This window comes from Panthera leo, chromosome F3 (genome assembly GCF_018350215.1).
Source record: "Panthera leo isolate Ple1 chromosome F3, P.leo_Ple1_pat1.1, whole genome shotgun sequence".
NCBI classification, from domain to species: domain Eukaryota; kingdom Metazoa; phylum Chordata; class Mammalia; order Carnivora; family Felidae; genus Panthera; species Panthera leo.
Window position 1 is genome coordinate 66,470,688 of NC_056696.1, and position 23,515 is coordinate 66,494,202.

The following is a 23,515-nucleotide window of genomic DNA, read 5'->3' on the forward strand; positions in this document are numbered from 1 at the left end:
TAAGCATCTGACTCTTGATTTCAGCTCAGGTCATGACCTCACGGTTCGAAAGTTCAAGCTTGTGTTCAAGCTGACAGCACAGAACCTTCTGTCTCTCTCTCTCTCTGCCCCTCCCCCACTGTGCACACACACGCTCTCTCCCTCAAAATAAACATTAAAATTTTTTTTAAATAAACTTTTAAAAAATTGGTAGATTTTATAGAAAATTCCAAAATCCTGGCTTCTGTGAACAATCAGGTGATGGAACAGCATGTCCTTTTACCCTCAGGGCAATGACCTTCTGCTCCCCGAGGGGGGCGGTCCCTCCTGCAGCCCCTGGCGCCCCCGCTGGCCCAGCTCCCCGTCTGAAGGATCCCCACGCTCTTCGTGCAGCGCGTGCTCCGTTCCAATCTTCCCTCCCTCTGTCCCTTCAGCCTCCCACTGGGCCAGCACTCCCTCAAATTGTGTTCCAGAACCTCGGCAAAACGCCTCTCCGTTCCGTGACTTGATGCGTGCGTGCACTCTTAGCCCTGTGTGCGTCCCTCCTCACCCGGGCTTCTGGAGACTCCCAGCCACCTCGGAGGCCGGCTCAGACCTCAGGGCACCTCTGGAGCGCCCCCTCTCCCGACACCGGCTCCCTCGGGCTCTCTGCTCTTATCTCTCCCCCAGGACTCCCGCAGTCACGGTTGTCGCAATGCCCTGTGTTCTGTTTGCCCGCGAATCTTTCTCGCCTGCCACACTGTGGGTTCTCGGTGCTTAAGGAACGTGCGGTTCTCACGTCCATATATACGTGCTCAGAACGCAGCCTAGTGTGTGGCACGTATCGCCGTTTTCAGGGGACGGGCAATGCTCCTTCATCCACCCAAGCGCAGGACGGACGGAGGGTAACGGGAGTCCCAGAGAGGGGAGCAAACTTGAGCTTTCCACTAGTAAAAATTGCTTCGGAGGAACTGGCTGTGCTCTGTGGCCTCAGTGGTTCTCATAAGTGACCACGACACTCGGCAGATTTCCCATCGTGGCCACAGGCAGTGTGGACGGCCCGGGCCTCTGCAGCAGGGACAGAGCCCGGCGTGTGGAGGGGGGGTGACCAAGGCGACCGCACAGAGGCCTGCTTCTCAAGGACAGAGCCCACGTGGCACCCAGCCACACAGGCTCAGCTGCTGCTCCTGAGTTTATCGGCCAGATAAGTCACATCCCCTTGATAATTTTCTCCCTGAGGTACAGTGAAGAAAGTCTCTCCCGTTTACGGAAACACGGGGACCCTTGGAGGCGTACCCCTAGCGGTCCGTAAATAGGTGAGTGACACCACTTCGAAGGTGAAATGATAAATGAAGGTGAGAACGCATGCAGGTGCCCGGCCACAAATCTGTCGTGGACCCGCGTCAGCCTCTCCTGCGGCTGTTGCCACGGCAATGTCGCCGGCTCCCCGCTGACGGTTACTTCTTGCCCAGCCGACTGACGTTTTGCTGGGCTCAGCTGGGCTTGAGCTCGAATTCCCTGTGTCTTCTCATGCTGGAAAGTGGGTCAAAGGGCAGCCAAGAGACACCGTGCGCCCGTGGCCAGTGTCCAATCGCATGCGACCGTGCCTCGCGCACTTACACCCGCCGGCCAGCGCAGAGCCGAGCCGGAGCCAGTGACACGGGGACGTCACTCCTCCCCAAAGATGCTTGAGTGGGTCACTTGATAATGAGAAAGCATATGCAATTCCTTTACGGGAAGGGAGCCAAGGGGCGCCTGGGTGACTCAGTGGGTGAAGCGTCCAACTCTTGATTTTGGCTCAGGTCATGATCTCCCAGTTCGTGGGTTCCAGGCCTGCGGGGGGCTCTGCGCTGACAGCTCGGAGCCTGCTTGGGGTTCTCTCTCTCTCTCTCTCTCTCTCTCTCTCTCTCCTCCTCTCTCTGCCCCTCCCCAGCTCTCTCCCTCTCAAAATAAATAAACACATTTTAAAAAAGGAGGGAGCCAATAGTTGCAAGCTATAATCTAGTCTGAACAGTGACGGCAAACAATCGTCTTCCCACTTCCCCCATTTTCCTCGTCCGGAAGGGACGGGAAGGAAGAGTCGTCCTTCCAACCACGTATCTGGGCCCCGTGGCCCAGCAGCTGACGCAAGATTCACCGTCCCAGCCTGCCCTACAGAAGGCCAGCCCCCATTCTCTCAATACGGCGGGTGAGTGCTACAGATGTCTCCTTTCCGCCACGTGCCGGCCACCTCCGTGTCCTCCTCGCTGCTCCCTGGACCAGAGTGGGGGTCTCCTAGGAGAAGCGCAGACCCACCCACCCCCCCCCCGGGAAAAGTCTCACCCTGATTTCGGAGCCCCCGTGACAAAGTTCTTCCCACATTCCTCTCCTTGCTGGAGGTGCTCCCTCTCGCTCACTGCCTCCACGTCAGACCCCGCCCCTGTTTACCGCATCAGAATCTTGGTGGGTTCAAATTTCATCATGGAACCGCATAGTTTATATGCGTATAATTCATACGAATGTACTTCTTGGTGTGTGTCTGTCAACGATGTTATAGAGACACAAGCGTGAAAGAGCTTAACGAATCATGTACAGCCTTCACCTGCAGAGGAGGGGAGAGAGATTTTTCTCCTGAAGGAATTGTGAAGGCACGCACCCCAGCACGGGCAAAGAGCATGTGTGCACACACACAACCTCACGCACTGGGCCGAGAGGACGCCACGTTCCTCAACGAGGGTGGAGCCTTGGTCCTGAAACTCTACACGCAGGCTTTCCTGAGCCAGCAAACAGAGTTGGGGCGCACTGTCCCGTCTCTGGGATTCCAGGGGCCCTTCCGTCAGCCTCCGGCACTGCTCCCTCTTCCTCCAGGTGGCCCCTCGCTGGCCACCCTGATCACCTGCTTCTCTTCTCATGCCTCTTCCGACTCTACACTCAGACTTGGATGTCATCGCTCAATGGCGTCTTGCCATGTCCCCTAAGAGCTTTGCTCCCACACATTGTTGGGTTCTTCTTAACCTTAGATACTCAAAGACTCAAGAGCTGTTGGAAATTAAGATGGTTTCTTCTCCTCTAACCATAATCTGAATTCCATGCAGGCTCTGGGTGCCCAGGACTGGATCCCCTGCGTGCTCGAGGCAGAGATGACGCTGACTTGGGGAAGGGGAGGAACACCACCACAAGTGCCAGGCCAGGAGCTAGTGGCGAATGTCCCCAAACACCCAGAAGCTAGTTTGCATATGCCTCTTTCCTGTGTTTCACTGACAGACATCCCCCCCACCCAGGCAGTAGTTTCCTGTGATTCTGTTTTCTTCTGTTTCTGGTTCACTGACCGCTACACCCTGCAAGTTTAAATATGGGAGCTGGCACCTTACAAATAGCTTGACTCTGTACAAATCATCATCCACAATGGTTCTCCGATGCTGCAGGGGACCCGGGTGACAGCCCATTGGTCTCTGGCTTGGACATTCGTGCCCAGAGCGGCCACAGTGCAGGCTGTTGAGAAACGAGAGTGTGTGTGGAGCAGACGTGGGCCAGGAGACATGCTTCCCAGTGAGGAAAACCCGCCATTGAACTTCCGCGGGACCGTGGTCTGAGGAAGGCTCATCGGGGTCAGAAATTGCCTCTGGGAAAGTTCCCTTGAGATACCCCCTGCGCTCCGGAGGGAGGCCCTGGAGTGCACCCTCTTCAAGTCGTGGACAGTCAACCAAATACAGAAAGGAGCACCTTTGCTCATCTGGGACCCCACAGGACAGGAAATAGAGGAGGGCCGTCGGAGCACCCTGGTTCGTCTTCTATTTCTGTAAATGTGCGGCAGCGTGACTTCCGCAGCCCTCTGACAAGCTGCTGCCTCTCAACTCGGAGCTGGATTCTTCCTCCGATGAGAAAGCATCTCCAGTGACAGCCCCCGACCTGGTCCTCATGCTGCTGGGGCTCATGCTGTTGATGTGCGGTGAGTAGGGCGTCCGAGCAGGTGCGGGGCTCCGGCCCCAGTGCCTCCCGAGGCCTCTGCCTGCGCCCGTGGGTGATGGGATCTCTGCCTCCAACCGGCAGCTCAGAGTCGGTCAGCAGGTGGTAAATACTGGGAAGGCAGGTGTTTGAAGGGAATGTTCATTTCGGTTTTTACCTCCTGGGAAGTGTTCGCTGGCTGTCTTTCCTTCCAGTGTGAATTCTGTCTGTCTTCGCTGTTGCTGACAGCCACGGGGATAATTCATACAACAAACTGGGCCTTCGTTCCTTGTCTTACTGTCAACACCTTTCCCTTTATCGTCTGTCCTTGGCCCCCTCATTCCTACCATCAAACCCTAGAATTTATCACCAACAACTGTTCGCTTTCAAAATCCTTGTTTTGGGCACCCCCCACCCCACCCCTGCCGAGCGGCCACTCTTCAACCCCCGGAGCGACTTTTCGTTGCCAGGTACTGTCCTCTGCCTCCTCCCCACCTTAGATTCTGGGGCGCAAGCCTCCCGGCCACACCTGCACCTCTCTCCTCGTGAGCAGCCCCCGATCAGCATACTTCTCTGCACACATCACACCGGTGCCTTCACACGAAAGGCACCGTCCCATTGACTCATGTCCCTTTCAAGGTAGGGCACGCGTCTCCAGTGGTCCTGGCAGGGCCGGTGACCTCCTACACCTGCTAGTCTGAGCCTCACGCCTGGACAACTACGTCCCAGCTTCTCCGCCTCCTCAAACTCCTCCCTTCTCACACTCAGCTTATGACCTTGCTGCCTATGTCGCTGAGGACATGAACACTATCAGAAGAGAAAGTCCTCGTCTGCCTGCGGCCGTGCTTGGATCTCCCCGCCACCCCTCACACACCCTCCTTCGGGACTGCCCTCTTCCCGTCCCCACGCAGGGGCCCTCCCTCCTCACTGGGTCCCAGGCGCTCCTGCTCCCTAAGAACCTCCACTCTGCCATCAGCACGATTTTTCCTTCTGGGTGATTCCCGTAAACATACAAACAGCATAACGTCTTTCCCCGGAAACCACGGAAATGCATCCTGACGGCCTCCGGCTGGCCTTTCGCAAAGTTTCTAGGCCGTTGCTGGGCTTTGCTTTATCTCCTGCCATCGTTTTGAGCTCATTTTTAACTGACGGGACAGTAAGATTCGCTTTTCTGATACGCCGTCTAAGATTCTCCGGAAGGATTTGCAGCCACGTGACCACCAGCACGCTCACCACATTTCTAACACCTCAACCCCTTTGGCATCACACCTGCCCGGCCCCTAAGCCCTGGGACCGTTGGCCGGTTCTCAGTGCTTGCAGGTCCCCCTCGCCCTGTCCTGGGCCACGGCCGGCCGTCTTTCGTCCCCAGTGCTGTTCCCTCCGGGACCAGCAGCCACCTGCGCGTCGCCCCGGCCTGGACTCCGGGTCCCATCTCCTCGCACTCGGCCTCCCGGGGATGGTCCTCTGCTCCCTCTTCTGGAAAGGCTTCTTCCCGTGGCCTCTGGGCCACCACGTTCTGCTGGTTTTCTTTCTAACTCAACCCCCGTTGTTTCCTGACCTTCCCAAGGTTTGACTTTCCCAAGGTTGCTGCCCAGACCTGGTTCTTCCCCACCCACCCCTACCTCGCTCACTTAACCTTGAACTCAGGCTAATTTTCCCCAGCGCTGGTCTCTCCTCTGAGCACCTTCCATGCAGTCAACGGCCACCCAGCCTCAGCCGGCATCCTCAGGCTTCCAGACTGAGTTTCCACCCATGTCCTCCCTGCTTGTCCTGCAGGACGGTGGTCCGTTCTCCTCCACGCATGCATGAGAGTGATTTTACAAACGTAAGTTCAGTCAGAGCTGTCCACTGCTCCCAGCACACCTGGAATGAAATCCAGGCCTGGCACCACGTCCAGGAAGCCCTCCGTGACTGGCTCGGACTGCCTGTAGGTACCACAGCAGTGCCCATCGCTGCCCCTCCCTCAGCTGCAGGGGCACTGCCTTCTCCTCCCTCCACAGATGAGCTCACTCCTTCTCAGGTCCTCCGCATTTGCTCCTTCTCTGGCCGGGGTGCTGGTCCCGAACACTGGGAAGGCAGCTCTCTGATTTCGTTGTTTTCTACCCAACTGACAGCTATCTAAATAGTCAAGATCGTCCGATGATACTCTCTAACTTATTTCTCAGCTTTATCTTTTTCTTCAGTTTATTTACTTATTTTGAGAAGGAGAGCAGAGAGAGAGAGGGCACGAGTGAGTGGGGCAGGGGCAGAAAGAGAGGAAAAGAGAGAGTCCCAAGCAGGTGCCGTGCTGCCAGCCCAGAGCCCAACACGGGACTCGACCCCACTGAACGTGAGGCCGCGGCCTGAGCCAAAATCAAGGGTCAGACGCTTAACCGACGGAGCCACACAGGCGCCCCTGGGCTTTATCTTTCCTACACGCCGATCACTCTCTGAAATCAGATTGCATATTGGTTCTTTAATTGGTGCTCTCCCCCTGAACAGCAAAGACTTGGTCACATTCGCTCTGGCCACCCATGTCCCACTCACAATGAGTGATGCACAGGAGGCCCTCAAAATGCTTTGTAGGACGGATGAATGAAAACCGTGATGGTCATGCCAGCCCCCGTTGACTCCACTCTCCTACCCGAGGAACGCATCATTCAAATAAGCATTTAAGCTAAAAAGAAAAACCAGACTAAATATTTCAGACCAAGTATGGGTTCAAATAGATAGTGATAATGAGGTAATATTTACTGAACGTGGAATAAATTCCAGGCATTTTACGGATGTCAACTTATTTAATCCTCATGAAAACTCTGTGAAGTAGGTCCAGTATAGCCTCCATTCTACAGAAAAGGAACATAGAGCACAGAGAGGGAAAGCATTTTCTCCGAGGTAACACAGCTAGTGGGGCAGGGCCAGGGTTCAGGCCCGTGCCTTCTGGCTGAGAGCCTGCATCTCCCCAGAATCTCCTGTCCTTGGTCATCATGTCATAATACTCTGGTCAAATCCTTGGGATATGAGCGAATCTTTGGGGAAATCAGAATTCCTTCTCTGGACCTGCTCTGCTGGGAAGTAGGTGAATAAAGGGCACAGTGTGTGTGTGTGTGTGTGTGTGTGTGTGTGTGTGTGTGTTGGTCAGGCCCCTGGCCGTTGTCACTGCGAGTTGGCCGGGCCGGGGCAGGGTCCTCTGGACTTTTGAGGGAGGGATAAGAAGGAGGTGCGGTCACCGACGAAGATACTGAGTCCTAACAATGGATGGGGGCAGTGATCAGAAATGAATGCGGGAGAAGGAGCGGAGGCCAAGAAGGAAGCAGAGAGGAGAAGGAAGAGGCAGGAGTGAAGCGGAGAGGGAAGGGGGGGGAGGAGGGGGGGAGGGGGCAGTGCTGGGGGAGGTACACCCAAGTCCAGATCCGCACTGATCTCTCCCGAATTCTCTCCTAGCGCCGCCCTGCGAACTAACTGGTGAGTAGCTCTCTTCCCCTCCCCCTTTGCGGTCTGTGGGAATCTTGTCGCAGCCGTGGATGCTGTCTGACATCTGGTGACAGCGGCTCCCTCGGGGCCCCGCGGCCTGTGTTCAGACCAGTGTCTGCACCTGACACGAGCCTGCTCCGCTGGGGGTGGGGCGGTCTTGCTGTGACCTTCTCAAAACCACGGTCCTCTCCGCTCTCCGGAAGGGAGATGCTGTTTCACGGGGAAGTCACAGACTGCCGCAGATGGATGTGAGAAGACTGTCCACCCTCCCGGCCTCAGGGGCCCCAAGGCCCCCGTGTCTTCCCCGCTGGGTGCTCCCCCAGGAGCGCTGGAGGAGTCTCGGCCGCCACCCATCCGTGGCGACAATGACGGTGGATGCCGGGCCTCGGGCGAGCCACGCGTCACTCTGCCTCCTTCCTCCTGCAGTCCTGCTGTAGCCACAGCGGTCGGCCCGCACGACTTCTCTCCCAGACCCTGCTCGGTGCCACCGTTCACTCTGATCCTGATCCAAAGTCTTATCTTTACCAGAAGAGAAGAGGAAGTTTCCCCCCAGAAGGAACCTTCCACTAACGTGTGTTTACATCCAGGAGGCGTCAGAACTCCTCTCCTCTATGCAAAGTACTGTCCACGGGGCTGGAAGGGGCCCTCTGCGTCCTCAAGAACACGGGCCGCACGTACAACCGGGGGGAACAGGCCTCTGATGCCAACGGTCAGGGGTGTTCGGGACCAGCCCAACCTTCTGGACGGCTCTTCTGAGGTTCATCCAGGTGGAACGCAGGCCATGGGCTCATGGGCTCAATCCGAGCATAAGCAGAAATCCAAGGCCACACCCAGAAGAGACGAAACTCCCGCTACCAGGAATCTGCCAGGTGTTTCTGGGAACACCCGAGAATGATCTGGGGCAAGCTCTGAGCTCGAGGCTGAGCTCCAGCCCTCGCAAACGGCCCTGTCCGGGTCCTACTCCACGCCTGCCCTGCCCCATTCAGAAGCATAGGGCCCAGCTGCCTAGATGCCTTTTTTATTCCTTCCTCTGCTCAGCTCAAAAGCTGCCCTGTCCTCGGCCCACTGGGACTGCAGTTTTCCAAGGACAGAAAATGCCTCCCGGCGCACAGGTGTTCCGTCCAGGCCCCAGCACGGAGCAAACATTCTGGTACCGACGTCGGGAACAAGTTTTTTTGAGTTCCCAGGCGAGGCATTCCACGAGCCAGGCTTGAGGTGACAGGTGTTGGAACAGCCACCGCCTCTCTGTGACCTAGATCACGTGGCATTTTTCGCTGGTGAGGGGAGACAGGCTTCTCTTAGGAAAACTCCTAAACTTTCCTGAAAAGCAGAGGCTCTGAGACTTCCACAAACAAATGTCGCAAGAGCCAGTGTGCTCAGGGATTCTGGGGTTTCCCGGGCGCTGACGCTGGGCAGAAGGAGGTGAGGGGAAGCAGGACCCAGCTTTGCCCACCCGCGATCCCCGTGGAGAAAAGCCTTACGGTCAAAGAGGGAGGCATCCCTGAGCTCAAGGTACGGAAATTGCTCTGCACAACCTTGCCTTCTACGGAGGTGTGCGCACGGTCCCAGAGCAAGGGAGCCCGGTGCGTGCGTGAGGCATTTTCCGGCAGGTGCGCCCCTGTTGCTTCCAGTGGGAAGGAGAGAATCCGTAAAGAAAGCATCGAGCGCCTCTCAACCTTTCCCTGACTGGCAGATCCCCCGGTGTCACGTTCCGTCCGTGGAAGAAATAGTGTGGCTCTGGGACGCCAGGGGAACGAAGCAGAAGAAAAACGACTGCCCTGATTGACAAGAATGAATGAAACCCACTCACTTTTCCTGAAGCGTCAGGCTTCACCGCCTCCAATCACAGTCGTCAGTGCCCTGCCCTGTCTCCGGAAGGGGTGTGTTTAGTTCGTGGCTAGAAATGTTGAAGCGTGAGAACCAAGTGGCAGGCAAGGGTTGTCTTATGGATGGAAGAGGTGCTGCGCGGGGGGGCGCCGGGGTGCGGGATGGGCTCTGCACCCCACTGGGTGGTTATCCGAGCCTGTTTCGGATGCTGAGAACACCAAGTGCCTCCACCCGGGGACTCTGAACCCCTGGGCCCTGGAACATATGTGTTTCGTCCCTCTCTCCAGCCCTGCTCCTGACCGCCACGCCCTCTCGGCCCGTGGAGGGAGGCTCAGTGACCCTGACCTGCAACGTTCTGGTCCCTTCACGGAGGCTGGACGGCCCCCTCCAGTTCTGCTTCTTCAGGGACAGCCGGGTCCTGTGGCCGGGCTGGAGCAGCTCCCCGGAGCTCCAGCTCCCCAAGGTGTGGAGGGAAGACTCAGGATCCTACTGGTGCGAAGAAAAGACCATGGCAGCCAGAGTCGCTCGGAGCCCGAGGGTCCAGATACAGGTGCAGAGTGAGTGCGGGGGCCTGCGGTGGGGGGCAGACACAGGCGGGGGCACGAGGCTGATCTCCCCCGACACTGGGGGCTCGGCTCCTGCAGGAAAGGAGGTGTACCGAGCTTCTCTCCTGGTCAGAGTCCCGGAGGGATCTTCCCTCATCCTTGCTAATCCCGCTCGAACGCGCAGAAGGGTATTTAGGAAGCCCTCACTGTGCTGGAGAGTGGGGCCCCCCGATTTCCAGGAGCCACAGCTCCCGCGGTGCCCTCAACAGCCAGGGCGAGATGCATGGCCGTGGTGGGGGGCTGACGGGAGCCACAGAGAAGGGAGAAATCCGAGCCGCACGGAAAGGGGAAGCTTTGTACAGGAGGCTATTGGAGGAGAGGTTGGGGTTTGGTTTTGAGAGAGAAAAAGAGAAGGGGGGTGTTTTGTGACTCTGAACCGTGCTGCCCCATGTCAGGGTGCACACGCCGACGTCCTCCCCCCATTCTCGGTCCGAGATGCATCCTCGGAGCTGGGAAGCGGGTGTCGATTACCTCCAGAAGGCCGGCTTTCCCGCCTTCGCTCACAGCCCAGCCCTGGTGAGGCTGGAGATACGCCGGGCAGCGGGCCGTGCTCCCGTCCCGTCGCGCCACATAAGGGAGCCCTCCCGTCTTCGGGAGAGAGCGATTGTTGCCCGCTCCCCTGTGCAGACGGGAAATCGAGTCCCAGGGAAGTTAAGCCCTTGGATCAAGCACACACAGTAAGACCAGAACCAGCACCCAAGCCCAGGCAGCTTGACCTTCGATCTGCACCATGGCCTCCTTACCGTTGTGCCTTGCAGAGTGAGGGTCCTGGGAGCCCCACTGTCCTGGGGCGGGAGGGGGTGCATGGTAACTGGATGGCCTTTGTCACACTGCCAGCATCCGCTGGACCAAGGCAGACCCAAATCGGCAGAACCCCCCCACCTCAAAACGGCCCCCAACGTTAGCCATTCAACCGCATGAACTGTTGACTTTACCCAAGGCCTTTGGGTTCAGGACAGTCACCCCTCCCGGGTCACATTGTGTCATTGTGTGTGTGTAGGAGTCCCCGTCTGTAATGTGAGCTTGGAGACACAGCCTCCCGGTGGGCAAGTGCAGAAGGGAGAGAGGCTGGCTCTCGTCTGCATGGTGGCCAGGGGCACAGGAGACATCACCTTCCTCTGGTACAAAGGGGCCCTGGGTTTGAACCTGGAAACAAAGACCCAGCGCTCTCTGGCAGCGAAGTATGAGATCCCGGCGGTGGGGGACAGTGACACAGACAAATACTACTGTGCGGCCGACAACGGCTACGGCCCCAGCCTCAGCGAGCTGGTGAGCGTCACCGTCAGAAGTAAGTTCTGCGACCCACCAGCGGCCCGCCAGCTGGGCTCCCCGTTCCCCTGGGGCACCCCAAGGGAGCTCAGCGGGGCTGGGCCTCCATGGGCTGGGATTACCAGTCCGTCCCCGTGTGGGGACCCTCTCTGACGGCCCCCCTGTCTCCCTCAGTTCCAGTGTCCCGCCCCGTCCTCACCATCAGGGGACCCGGGGCCCCGGCCGAAGTGGGGGACGTGGTCGAGCTTCGCTGCGAGGCCCAGAGGGGCTCTCTCCCCATCCTGTACCGGTTTTATCACAAGAATGTCACCCTGGGGAGGAGCTCAGCTCACGCTGGAAGAGGAGCGTCCTTCAACCTCTCTCTGACCGCAGAACATTCTGGAAACTACTCCTGCGAGGCCGACAACGGGCTGGGGGCCCGGCGCAGCGAGGCGGTGCCACTCAATGTCACAGGTACAGCCAGGGCATAGAGCTGTCCTGGTCACTGCCTCTTTCCAGCATCCTGGGAGAGGTTGTGTTAATTTTACTTAAATTCAAGTTAGGTAACATACAGTGTAGTCTTGGCTTCAGGAGTAGAACCCAGTGATTCATCTCTCTTGTTTTTAATTGGTAGAATTATTTTTTTAATGTTTATTTATTTTTGAGAGAGAGATTGAGAGAGAGAGAGAGAGAGAGAATGAGCGGCGGAGGGGAGAGAGAGAGGGAGAACAGAATCCGAAACAGGCTCCAGGCTCCGAGCTGTCAGCACAGAGCCCGACGCGGGGCTCCAACTCGCGAAACTTGAGATCATGACCTGAGCCGAAGTTGGACCCTTGACTGACTGAGCCACCCAGGCACCCCCAGTGATTCGTCTCTTACATACGACACCCAATGCTCGTCCCAACAAGTGTCTTCCTTAATGCCCATCAGCCATCTAGCCCATCCCCCCAGCCACCTCCCTCCATCAACCCTCAGTTTGTTCTCTGTAGTGAAGAGTCTCTTATGCTTTGCCTCCCTCCTGGGGGAGTTCTCCTGACCCCGCCACGTTTCTGGCATCGTGCAACCAACGATGGGCGTCTGTGGGCGGTGCTGTCCTGGGAGGTGTATCTGAAGGGCACGGAGGCGACGAAGGCTTGAAGGCTGGTGCCTCTTCTCCTGTCATCAGTGTGAAGAGCTGTAGGCCCTCGATACAGAAGTCAGTTCACTGTCCCCCCGCCCCATCCCTGGGAAGGACAGACCTTGGCCTCAACCCACAGCCAGGATGTCTGCTCTCCAAAGGCCAGCCATCCAGCACAGCAGTTCATGCGCTGACCTCTCCCTCCAGTGCCCACGGAGGACAGGAAAGAACTTCTCGCCTCGGGAATCCTCAAGGGGATGCTTGGCGTCCTTGGTCCCGTCATTCTGGCCTTATTCTGCTGTGGGCTCCGGAAAAGACTAGGTTAGTATTTCAGAGACTGGTATTTTGTGACCGTGACCTTTGTTTTCACGGACACAGGCTGGGCCGGTGACGCGTACACGGAGGGATGGATATGCCCTGCTGGCCACCCTGCCCGCAGACCTGCTCCCAGCCCCCCGCACGGGAGCAGCACCCGTTAAACTGACGCAGTGTCTTAGGTCAAGTCTTCCATCTGCTACGTGTTATCGGTTCAGGTCCCCCCAATATCTCGTGTTCGTCTGATCTAATATTTACACCAAAATGTAACTCTATGTAAACTAACTAGTCAGCGCCTGGAGGAGACACACGGTTAGCAATCCCAGCCCTGCTGACCATCTCCCAGGTAAAGTCAGTGCCTCGGTTCTTATCTCCCCTCCCCCGAGCATGGTCACGTGCCTTTCCCGCTTTCTGGAATGCTTGTCCACACATCCTCGTGTTCCACTCACTGCAGGATCCCTCCTGCTTTCCAGCTTAAGTGTCACTTTCTCCGAGAGGCTTCCTCTGGCCACAGCCCGTGTTCTCTCATTATTCTCCATCAGGGCACTAAGCTGATTAGCCCCGCCGTGCTCACAACGGGTAACAAAAACATATGTTTTTGTGCATTTGATCTGGGACTCCTGTTCTCCGCCGAGCAAGATGGGGACAACGTGAGGTTTTCACTTGAATGCCCAGCTTTTCTTGCCTCTTGGGGCACGTCACCCCGTCTATAACGTGGCTGTGGCAGTGCCTGCTTCTCAGGACTTGTCATGACAACATTAGGGGGTGTGGTTGTTAAAACCCGAAGCAAACAATACAAGAGGTGGAGGTGTAAGGGTTCAGAGGTGGGGTTCAAGTCCTCGCTCTGGTGTGAACCGTCTTTGGGAAGCTCGCGTGACCATTCTGCACGGAGCCTCCTCACCTGCAGGACGTAGGATCTGTGCAAGCGAGTGCCAGCTTGTCCTCTGGCACGCGGTGGCATTGTGAGGGGCACCGTAGCCCGGGGTGCAGTCCCCACACGAGGGCCACCTGAAAACAAGTGGTGAACAGATTCCCCCTTTGACATGTCTAATCATCTGCTTGACTTGTAGGAAGACGTCCCTCCGGGAACCCACACAGGTGAGGCTCTACTTTCCCTGTGTGCACGGGTGCGGCAGAAAAATCTGTCTTCCCGGTTTTGAATTATCTTCTCTCCTGTGCTTGTTTCATGTTATTATAACCCACCCTGCGCACCCTCCCCCCGCCCCAGAGCTCTCCCCCTCGTAGCTGAGAACCTGCTTGCCACCCCTCTTCGTTGTACTTGAATTTAAATCCTTGCATCACTCTTCCTAATTTAGCTCCCTCGACAAACTACTTTGACCCGTTTCACACATTCACCAATGAACTGATGCATTCAATCAATTCACTAGTATCTGAGGGTCTGTGAGTCGTTCCGATGAGGAAGGAAAACGGGATCCTAGGGTCTTAAAGTATCTCAGAGGCATTAAGATACGTGCACATTTCGGTAATTGAAGCCAGAGAGTGATAACCATTGCTGGTGAAGTTCTTTAGAAGTTTAGGGGGGTGGGGGGAGTTTTTTTTAAATCCTTGCATCTGGGGACATCAATGTTTAGTTGACATATTTTTATACCGGGTTGTTTTTATGCCGACAAAATACAGATATTTTCCCCCAGATCAGGGTAGCACTCTTTCAGGGGTACAAGCACGCACAAGCCCACTTTCTTCTCTCCCTTCCTCAAGCTGCTTGTTCTGCCTAACAACCTGTTTTCTGTCGGGGGGGAATCAATATTGCTTCATTCAATATTCACTGAGCGCGTGTGATGTGAGGGGCACCGATGCGGGTGTGGGCGACACCACCGTGAGCCCTTCAGATGGGGGCCTGCGCTCACGGGCTGTGTGCCCCAGCACTACCCGCTGCACCCTGCTGGGTCAGGTCAGGGCGTGGGCGATGCAGCCGTGCCCGGGACTCTCCCCAGGAGTCAGTATTCCACCCAGGACCCTCCCTAGCAGGCTTCGCTCCTTCAATGTCTTGCTCACAATCGTCGAGGGAGATGTGCGGGGCATCTGGGACGCCACCCCACGCAGATGACGTGTGTTTCTGTGTCTGCAGGAGCCCTCCGAGCCCTGTGCCACCAGCATCCGGCTACGTCAACTCACCGGCCCCCCTGCAGGGACAGTCTATGTACGAAAACGGTGAGGGTCCCGAATGACCTGGCCCGAGGAGCTCGAGTGAGCTGGGGAAGGGGCGACGGGGTGCCGTCTGCCAGCCCCACCTGTGTCTGCCGTGCCCCAGCCACCGCCTCCGTGAACAGGTGGCGGGTCTGTCCACGTGGCCACGGGGAGTCGGCGTGGAGTGGGAAGAAAGGGCCATGTCACAACGCCTCCTTTCTCCCCTTCCAGCGAATGTTGTACTCGGGGACGAGGTTTACTCTTTGGTGTACCACACGCAGCAGGAACGGCCACCAGCAGGTGAGACGCGAGGGAGTGAATTTGTCTCTGACTTTGTCCCTCCTGGAACCAAGGGGATAATCAGGGGCCGCGAGCGGCTTCGGTGCTGCTGCTCTGCCTCCCTGAGCTCCGGCCTTGGGTCTGGGAGCCGCCCCGAGGAGAGCCCAGTGCCGGTGCCTGCTTAGTGCCCCCAGTCAGACGGCACACGGGGGTGGCGATGTCGGCCTGTGCTCCTCGAGGGGCCCCGTGCTCTCTCTGAGGCCCGGGCGTCTGCTCACCTGCCGTTGTCCCGTCCATACTTGGTGGCTCCAGAAATGCCAAGTGTGTAAATGCCCAGAGGGACCTACTCACCCGTCCGCCCCCACGAGGCTGCGATTGTCCTGGGAACGGCAAGGCAACCGTGTTTGTGAAAGGCAGAAAAGCAAGACCAAAAACCGAGGGCAACCAATAAACCACAAGTAGCGTAAAGAAGCATATAAAAATTTACATTTAAATATAAATGACATCTTACAGCGCACATCTTCTCTCCCACAGTACCGCCCCCGAGGACACGCGTCAAGGACCAGGTGAGTCAGAATCCCCATCGTACTTTCCCTCCTGCTCGTCTCTCTTTCTTCTGCCGACGGCTCCTCAAACTTTAAAACTTATGGCCACTTAGCAAAACCCAAATGCCTCCAGGGTCTGTCTCTTCCCTTATCTCCCCACACAGTGGGATAAAAACATTTGGTTGTAACAGTAAAGCGTCACTGTGCAAGGGAATTTTGGAGGCTTGCGTAGACGTTTCCTTTGGCCACAGACACATGGATGATTTGTAGTTACACTCTGGCACGCGCCAAGTCTAAACATGCCATTCCTTGAAAATCCTTGTTGTGAAATACTGTTCAGCCACACACACACACACGCACGCACGCACGCACGCACACACACACACGACTTTGTGTTGTGAGGTTAACCAAACAACCCGTGGAAAACTAAATTAATATTGAACAAAGCTAAACTGAGAGGGATTTGTGTCATTGAAACTCAGTGATCTGTCAACCTTGAATAATTGACGACATCACTGATAATACGGAAATACTCTCAGAAAATTGCGGGAATCCCAGCTCGGCGTGTGTACAAAGACAGTAGACGCTTTGTAGTTTTGTCGAGTGAGGTGGGGAAGCCAGATGTGTCACGACAGAACCCATGTCCTTGGGAAACTCCAGTGACACACTGAATTTAGTGCATGAGTGTAAAATCCTGAAATCCTGCAAAAAACGCCAGCCCGCGGAACTGCCCAGCAGTGGCCCCTCCGAATGGGAGAGGGGCTTACACGTTTGGATCCGCGTGCATGGCCCACCGGGGGGATGGGACGCAGGCCCTTTGAAAATGCTCGCCCAGGGCCGCAGTCTTCCAAGAGGCTGTGCTGCATGTGCGTGGCACGTCATGATAGGACGTGCCCCGGCTGCCTGGGGAAGAGACAGGCCCCATGTGTGTTCCCTGCTCTGGTCCTGTCTATGTGCCTTTGCTTTTAGGATGCCTCAGCCATCTATTTTAGGCTGAAGAAGGCAAACGTTACAGATGAGGACTATGATGACGCTATGTAACGTTCCGGAACATTCTGCCCTTTGGAAACCATCCATGACCCTAAGCCTCAGAACCAATACGTTCTTCAGAGATCCTGGGGTAGTCAGCCCTCCAGTACTTCTGACCCAGGTGCTTTCCTCCCAAGACTATTCCTAAAACCAGCCGAGAGAACCAACATGAATGTGGGGGCGGGAAGGACCTTGTTACCAGGACCCCATACCTACTGGTTCTTCTAGGCACGGGTCGAATTGTGCTCTACCTTCTTATAAGAGGACACAAGGTGGGTGAAAGAACTTGGGATCTTGGGGTGGAGGGACAGTGCAGCTCACTCAGCGGGCTGGGATGCAAGGTCAGTGACTCCACGGCGCTGCCGCACACGGAGATGGGTGTCGTCACCTCGTAAGTGTAGACGGACTCTGTACTGATCTCCAGAACAGACGTCCAGTCCTGCCACTTACGTGCAGCCTTCTTCTGCGTCAAATATGTCACTCGGTGCATTTGGGGTCACTGACACCAAATTAGAATTCAAACAAAGTTTTGTAAATACGTACTGTGGGTGCACTCAACTTTGGCGACATACTTTGTGTGCATAGGCCAGTCTAGATGCCGCCATATTTGTAATGAGATAGAATCTTGGTGAGTTTCACCACATCCAAAGTTCTGCGCTTGCTGCGGCTTCTAGAAGCTTTATGAATACAGTTTTTCTTCTTTTATTCACAAGCCTTTTAAAAATGTGACAATACAATTTGGAGTCTGTATTTTCATTTGAAAACAATTATTCACCACCTCTTACAAATTAAAACAATTTAAAAGTATACAATGTAAAAACTAAGGGTCTTCCCTATATCTAACACCACAAATGGTGCTCGTTGCTTAAAAACTTAGCTGCACAGATATTTTTAATTCTTCATACAAACTCTTGTACATGCAATATACAAATATTTAGAAATATGCCTACCTTTAAAAATTGCAGAATATTTTCAAGTCTTTACATAGACATCTACTATTTTAAAAGGCTATATACAGATAAATCATAATATATACTTTTTAGTTTTGCAAACTAGAAGTAACATAAAATTTGTCACAATGACCATTTTAAGCGTACCATTCAGTGCTGTGAAATACTATCATAGTATATTGTAGTCTTTTCAACCACTGATGGACATGGGGTGGTTTCCCAAATTTTTATATTATAAAAAAAATACTAAAATAAATGTCCTGGGGCACCTGGGTGGCTCGGTCGGTTGAGCATCTGACTTCAGGTCAGGTCACGATCTCCTCATTCGTGAGTTTGAGCCCCACGTTGGGCTCTCTGGGTTGTCAGCACAGACTCCACTTTGGATCCTCTGTCCCCCCTCTCTCTGTACCTCCCTCCCTCACTCTCTCTCTCAAAAATAAACATTAAAAATAAAATAATAAAATAAAAGTCCTTGTAGAAATATACTTCTCTGTTCCTGTTAATTCATCTGAAGGATAAGTTTGTAAATCAGGGATTAGGACATTTTAGGTTGTGCACATTTGATGTTTTTGTTAAATACTCTTAAACTGCTCTTTAGTAAGGCTGGATCAGTGCACACGTCGACCAACAATGCGTGAGATAATCGACCTGTGAGAGAAAAGCACCATTGTCATTTCAATTAAAAATTTTAAAACTACTAATGCAATTGAGCATTTTCCCCATAAAGGGACTGTTAATTTGTAGTTCTTCCAAAAGTTTCCAGTGCTGACCCTTCGCCTATTTTCTCAGTGTTCATTTACCTTTTTCTTATAGCTTTTGTAGGAACGATTTATAATTTGTATACAGTGAGGTGCACACATTTTATGTGCTTAGTTCGGTCAGTTGGACAAAAGCACGCACCCAACTAACCCAAAGTCTTGTCAAGATAGAAAATTTCTCCATCATTCCAGAAACTTCCCTCACATTCCCTCCCCTGCGATTATGTTATAAAAACATTTGTACATTTTCTTAAAATGCTTTCATAATTTTGATATATATTCACACAGTGTATCATATGCATGTTTGGGGTGAGGTAAGAATCTGCCTTTTCCTATTCTGGTGTTTCATATTATATTTATATTATGACTTTACTTTTTGGAATTAAAAAAATCATATGAGCCAGAGATCTGTTTTTCCAAACAGGTATAAATTATCTACTATGATTGGTTAGGTCTATTCTCTTTCCTTTTATTTCCGTGCTACCTTAACACGTCTGACATGAAGTTCCTTTCTACTGCTTCTGCCTAGTGCTAATCTCAACGATCCAGAACGAAGAGAGGGTTCTGGAGGGAAGAGGGCAGGGGATGGGCTAGATGGGGGATGGGCACTGAGTAGGGCACTTGTTGGGATGAGCGCTGGGTGTTGAATGTCAGCGATGCCTCACATCGGGTTCTGTGCTGTCAGCTCAGAGCCTAGAGCTTGCTTGGGATTCTATGTCTCCCCCTCTCTCTGCCCCTCCCCTGTTCACACACTCTCTCTCTCTCTCTTAAAAATAAACATTAAAAAATATAAATAAAAATAAACTCTCTTCATGCTTAAAACTGGAATAGCAATCATATCTGATACATCATGCTGCCTTGCTAATTATGTAAAACCATTTGGTTAAAATGCTTCAAGCTGTACACGGCACACATTAAACACTCAAAAAAATAAATTATTATTATTATTCCATCTCAAATTTCGCTTTTTATTATTTATGGCATTTTACTCTATGAGTGCCCTACTTTATTATTTTAACAAACTTGAAATAGTATAAATACATTTACTTTATTGTAATTCTTAGGTTATTCTTCTGCCTGAAGTTTTATGTAGTTAAGCCTGCATTTGTCACATTTCCTGAATCTTGGTCATTGTAACTTGGTGGGTGTTGGGACTGCAGATTGAGACACTTCCTGTGCATTATAGGAGTCTCATGTGGCCGGGGCTTCTCACTCTGTCCCTCAAAAGCCATTTTGTATGTGCTTCCTCCAAGCCCTGGGGGTGTCAGTGGCCCGGGACCACTTTTCATGATAATTCTTCATGTGAAGCTTCCCAGAGCACCCACAGAAGTGGCCTCGTCTTGGGGTTTTGATATTTCAGGGGAAAGTCTATTTTCCCCCAGAGCTCATAGAAAGACCAGGTTACTGTCATCTCTGTGCTGGTGGGTGAAATTTTTCCCCACCAAACCACTCTTTTATTAAGAGGAAAGCCTTCTGATGGCCCAGATTTTATGTGTTTTAGTTTCAAGCTTCTGTCTTTCACAGGCCCATGATTTTGTCTCCTGGTTCCTCCTGGATGAAATGCTAAGTTCATAAAAATCATCTCATGTAATATTTTCTCCTCATGGCACCAGAAATGTCAATTTACATGTGTAATACTCTGTTTTCACTTCCTCTTTATCTTCTTATCTGTAATGGAGGAATTTCCCTTTTCTTTTACCTGTTTAATGATGCATTTAAAAAATTATGTAATATTTATCCATCACGGAATGAAGGAGTGAGTGAATGCACACTTCCTTGGACTGGTCAATCATCATCTCCTGGTGAGAAGGAGCTGTTAGCAGGGCACGTGAGATGAGCAAATCCCTTGGCAGGAAATCAGGACCAAAAGCCGGAAGTACAATCAAAGGGTCAGTGTATTCAATGTCCCAAGGGGGTCCCCTGTGGTCCAGAGTTCCCCTTGGTTGTTGGTCTTTCTGCCTGGAAAGTGACAAGTGACAACCATCCACCTTCTGGAAAGCCCACACATAGGCAATTAAAACAGAAAATAAAAGCTTCAAATTGAATTGTCTTTGATCCCCAGGGGCCCCTCCACACCTGCCACCCCTCCCCCACCCCAAGCAAACCCAGGCCACCAAGCAGGAGGGATTTTCACACACCGAGGAAGGTCTGCTCCCTGCTGCTCAGACATCTACCAACAGCCTCGCTGAGTCTCCCTGTGCCTCTGTCTCCTCTCAGACACCAAGATTGGGCTTGCCTCTACTCCCCATCATGGGAATGGCATAGCCTCATTCAAAAGGGGTTTATAATAGCTTCTATTGACCCTGAAGAAGATGATCTTCCTCATGAAGAAGAAAAGTTTGAGCTCTGAAAAGTCCAGTCTCCCAAAACAATCACTACCTGAACGGAGACTTACCCTGTCCTTCTCAGATTGCCTGGAGGAGACGCGTGGGTGACTGAGATTGCCTGGAGAAGACACGTGGGTAATTCTGGGAGAAACTGGGTCTCTGGGACATCTTCACCTTCTAATCTGCCAGGAAGGTAACGGACGGCAGTTTCCAGGCATTGTGGGTCTGAATTCCCTGCCATGCTCTCTGGACTATGGAGGGCCCAACAGAATTCTAGGAACTAATGAATTGCATTGTAGAGACTCTTCTGGGCAGAAGGGTCTGCCTAATGTCTGGAGAATGTCTATACAGATACCGTCTAGATCCCCACCAGCCAGCTCTGCTGCAACAAACATTAGCACCCCCAAAAGAATATATCTCTTACCCTGGATATAATATTTCTAAGTCAAACCCCATCCAACGAAGACGCCATGTTGTTCAAGATGATTATAGTGATGGTTGAAACGACTACCATAACTCCTACCACATGATGATAATGGCTGTGAGTTATGACCATGTCTCCCACCATGTGTACAACAATTCCTGTGATAAGAGATCGCATACGTGGTGACATTTCATTCGGTCATCGCGGCCTTGTGGCCCCAAGGTCAACCAAATACAACAGAGACCTCTGAAGTTATCCAGCTTCATTTTCTTATTGTGACTATCCTAGTAACTTCCTCAAATGGGAGATGGTATTTATTTTGTTCTGAGTTGTATTTCATGAAGACTCTGTCTCTGTCTCAATCCCTACACACCCGCCTTGGCATTGTACCTGACGTCCCTTCCAAGACACTGGACAGAGTTGACAGGGACACTGTTGCTCTGCGTCTGACAGAGAACCCTTGTGTATGCTGCAACCCTCAGAATCTCCAAGCCAAGAGTCTACCTGGTCTATCCGAGAGGATTTCGAGTCTTTATAGAACTCTGCCTCCCTGTGGCACCTGTGACTCCATCTTGCCAGTGGCCAAATATCCTCGCACAAGGATCTTTCTATCTCTCCTTTTGGCCAATGTCCCCCTCCCCCCCACGCCTCCCACCCAGTTTCACTTCCTCCACTGTAACCTTGAACATGAATTTACTTTGTTCTCCAATGAACCACTGAGCTTCTCACCTCTGGCTGCGGCCCCTAGTTTGCATCTGAGTTTAGATGTGCCTCTAGGTCATGGCCGCCCATATGCAAATGTCTGCCATCTGTCAGCTGTGAGAGCACCCAGAGGCCTATCATCTTAAGGACTTGCTGCCGCCCCAAGGGCCCCCCTACTTCACTGTGACAAGGCATATTTCTCTCCCCTGCATCACTCACTGGCACACAAACCACACCCCCTCCCGTTTGAAAATGCCGTGGAAAAGAACTAATTCTCAACTCCAGAGGCCCCATTCCCATACAGGACAGAATGGAATCGCAAATATTTTGAAAAATCGGCTCAGAAGTCTGAAAAACCAATACCTATCACCAGCTCTTCCTCCACCTTTTGCAGACACCTTTTTCTGTATTTTCTTCCTTAATTCACTGTCGTCCTTCAGAATCCTGTGCCGTCCTGACTGGGCAGGACAAGGAGGAGCCACAGACCGTCTAGAAGCCCTTCCACAGGCAAGGGCTGGACGAGCAGCTCGGTGAGCGGCTCTGTCCCAGGGAGAGAAACACCTTCTTCCAAATACAAATGGACCATTGGCCCTGCAGAAAGCTAAAGTAGCATTGCTTGATACACTTTGAGGCGAGAGAGGCCAAAAACACTGGGCCTTATTTTTTACGAATTTTTTAGAAATACGTAAACAGCATATGTTTACTTTATATAATGTATATTATATATTAATATGTAATATTTATTTTAGATGATATATATTAACTATATAGTGTTTACTTGCTTTATTATATATTATAACATATAACATTTATTTTAATGTATATTATCTAAAATAAATGTTATATATTGGAATTACACATTACATGATTATAATATGTATTAATATATCATTAATGCATAATGTAAAATAAACATATGCTTATATATATTATATAAGAATACTAGAACACTAGATATATAGAAGACTAGAACATATAATGTTTTATATATATATACTAGAATATTTATTATATAGAACATAGAATATATATTATTCTATGAATTATGTTCTGTAAATATACAGAATCTATAGTAATATATTATATATCATAATATTCCATATATAATATTCTATATGTTCTATATACTAAATAATAATATATAATAACATATAATCTATCTTATATTCCATATTATATTCTAATTATATTCTATATATGTAGAATATAAATTATAATCTATATATTATATAAGAATTCTAGAACACACTGATAAGCAAAATGTGGAGGATAAAATCCACCTTTAATTACATTATTCAAATATGATTATACCAACTTTTGGTGTTTATAGTCCCACACATTTTTATTGGACAAATGAGGGGATGATAATGTACAAGTAAATCGCATTCAGCAGCCCTTTTTCCTTAACAGTATATCACGAACGACTTTTATTGCTATTCAATATTGTACAAAATGATTTTAGTGGCTGCTCGGTAGTACACGGACATATAATTTATTTTTTTTACCTGCCTTTTTGGGCGTTTTCAGCACTTTTTTTCCACTGCTATAAGCAAAGCTTTGATGATACGATGTATGACATCACATACGACACCAACGTGTCCCAAAGGGAAACTATGTTTGTGGTGAGTGATAATGTTGAGTATTCACCTGAACAGATGATGTTTATGGTGAGTGACAATGGTGAATATTCACCTGAACAGAGGACGTTGAGCCTATGATCGCTTCACTGTCAGTCAGCCCACAGGTTACAAACAGCTATGATTTTGTGATTTAAAGTTTCAGGCTACATATAGTCCAAAAAGTCAACGTACACCTGCCTGTCCAGCCTGCCCGAGGGGACTGTTACACACAACACCTGTGGGGACCACCTCTGATGAGAACGGGAGTGACAACCGGCTTTGGGGAT

At 51.9% G+C, this 23,515-nt stretch overlaps 1 protein-coding gene across 6 annotated transcripts; it reads left to right on the top strand.

The window, feature by feature from the left end:
- The first annotated feature begins 3,331 nt into the window (after window positions 1-3,331).
- FCRL1 (Fc receptor like 1) lies at window positions 3,332-17,663 on the top strand. 6 transcript variants are annotated; one of them, XM_042926351.1, is made up of 11 exons: window positions 3,332-3,886; window positions 7,306-7,326; window positions 9,450-9,719; window positions 10,768-11,055; window positions 11,211-11,489; window positions 12,294-12,453; window positions 13,518-13,545; window positions 14,537-14,619; window positions 14,827-14,895; window positions 15,409-15,440; window positions 16,389-17,663. In XM_042926351.1, the coding sequence occupies exons 1-11, from the start codon at window positions 3,856-3,858 to the stop codon at window positions 16,409-16,411; spliced, it is 1,284 nt and encodes a 427-aa protein (XP_042782285.1). In that variant the 5' UTR covers window positions 3,332-3,855; the 3' UTR covers window positions 16,412-17,663. The 6 variants fall into 6 exon arrangements, with proteins under 6 accessions (XP_042782285.1, XP_042782283.1, XP_042782286.1 ...); XM_042926349.1 differs by lacking the exon at window positions 13,518-13,545; XM_042926352.1 differs by lacking the exon at window positions 13,518-13,545 and having other exon boundaries at window positions 12,340-12,453.
- The last annotated feature ends 5,852 nt before the right edge of the window (window positions 17,664-23,515 follow it).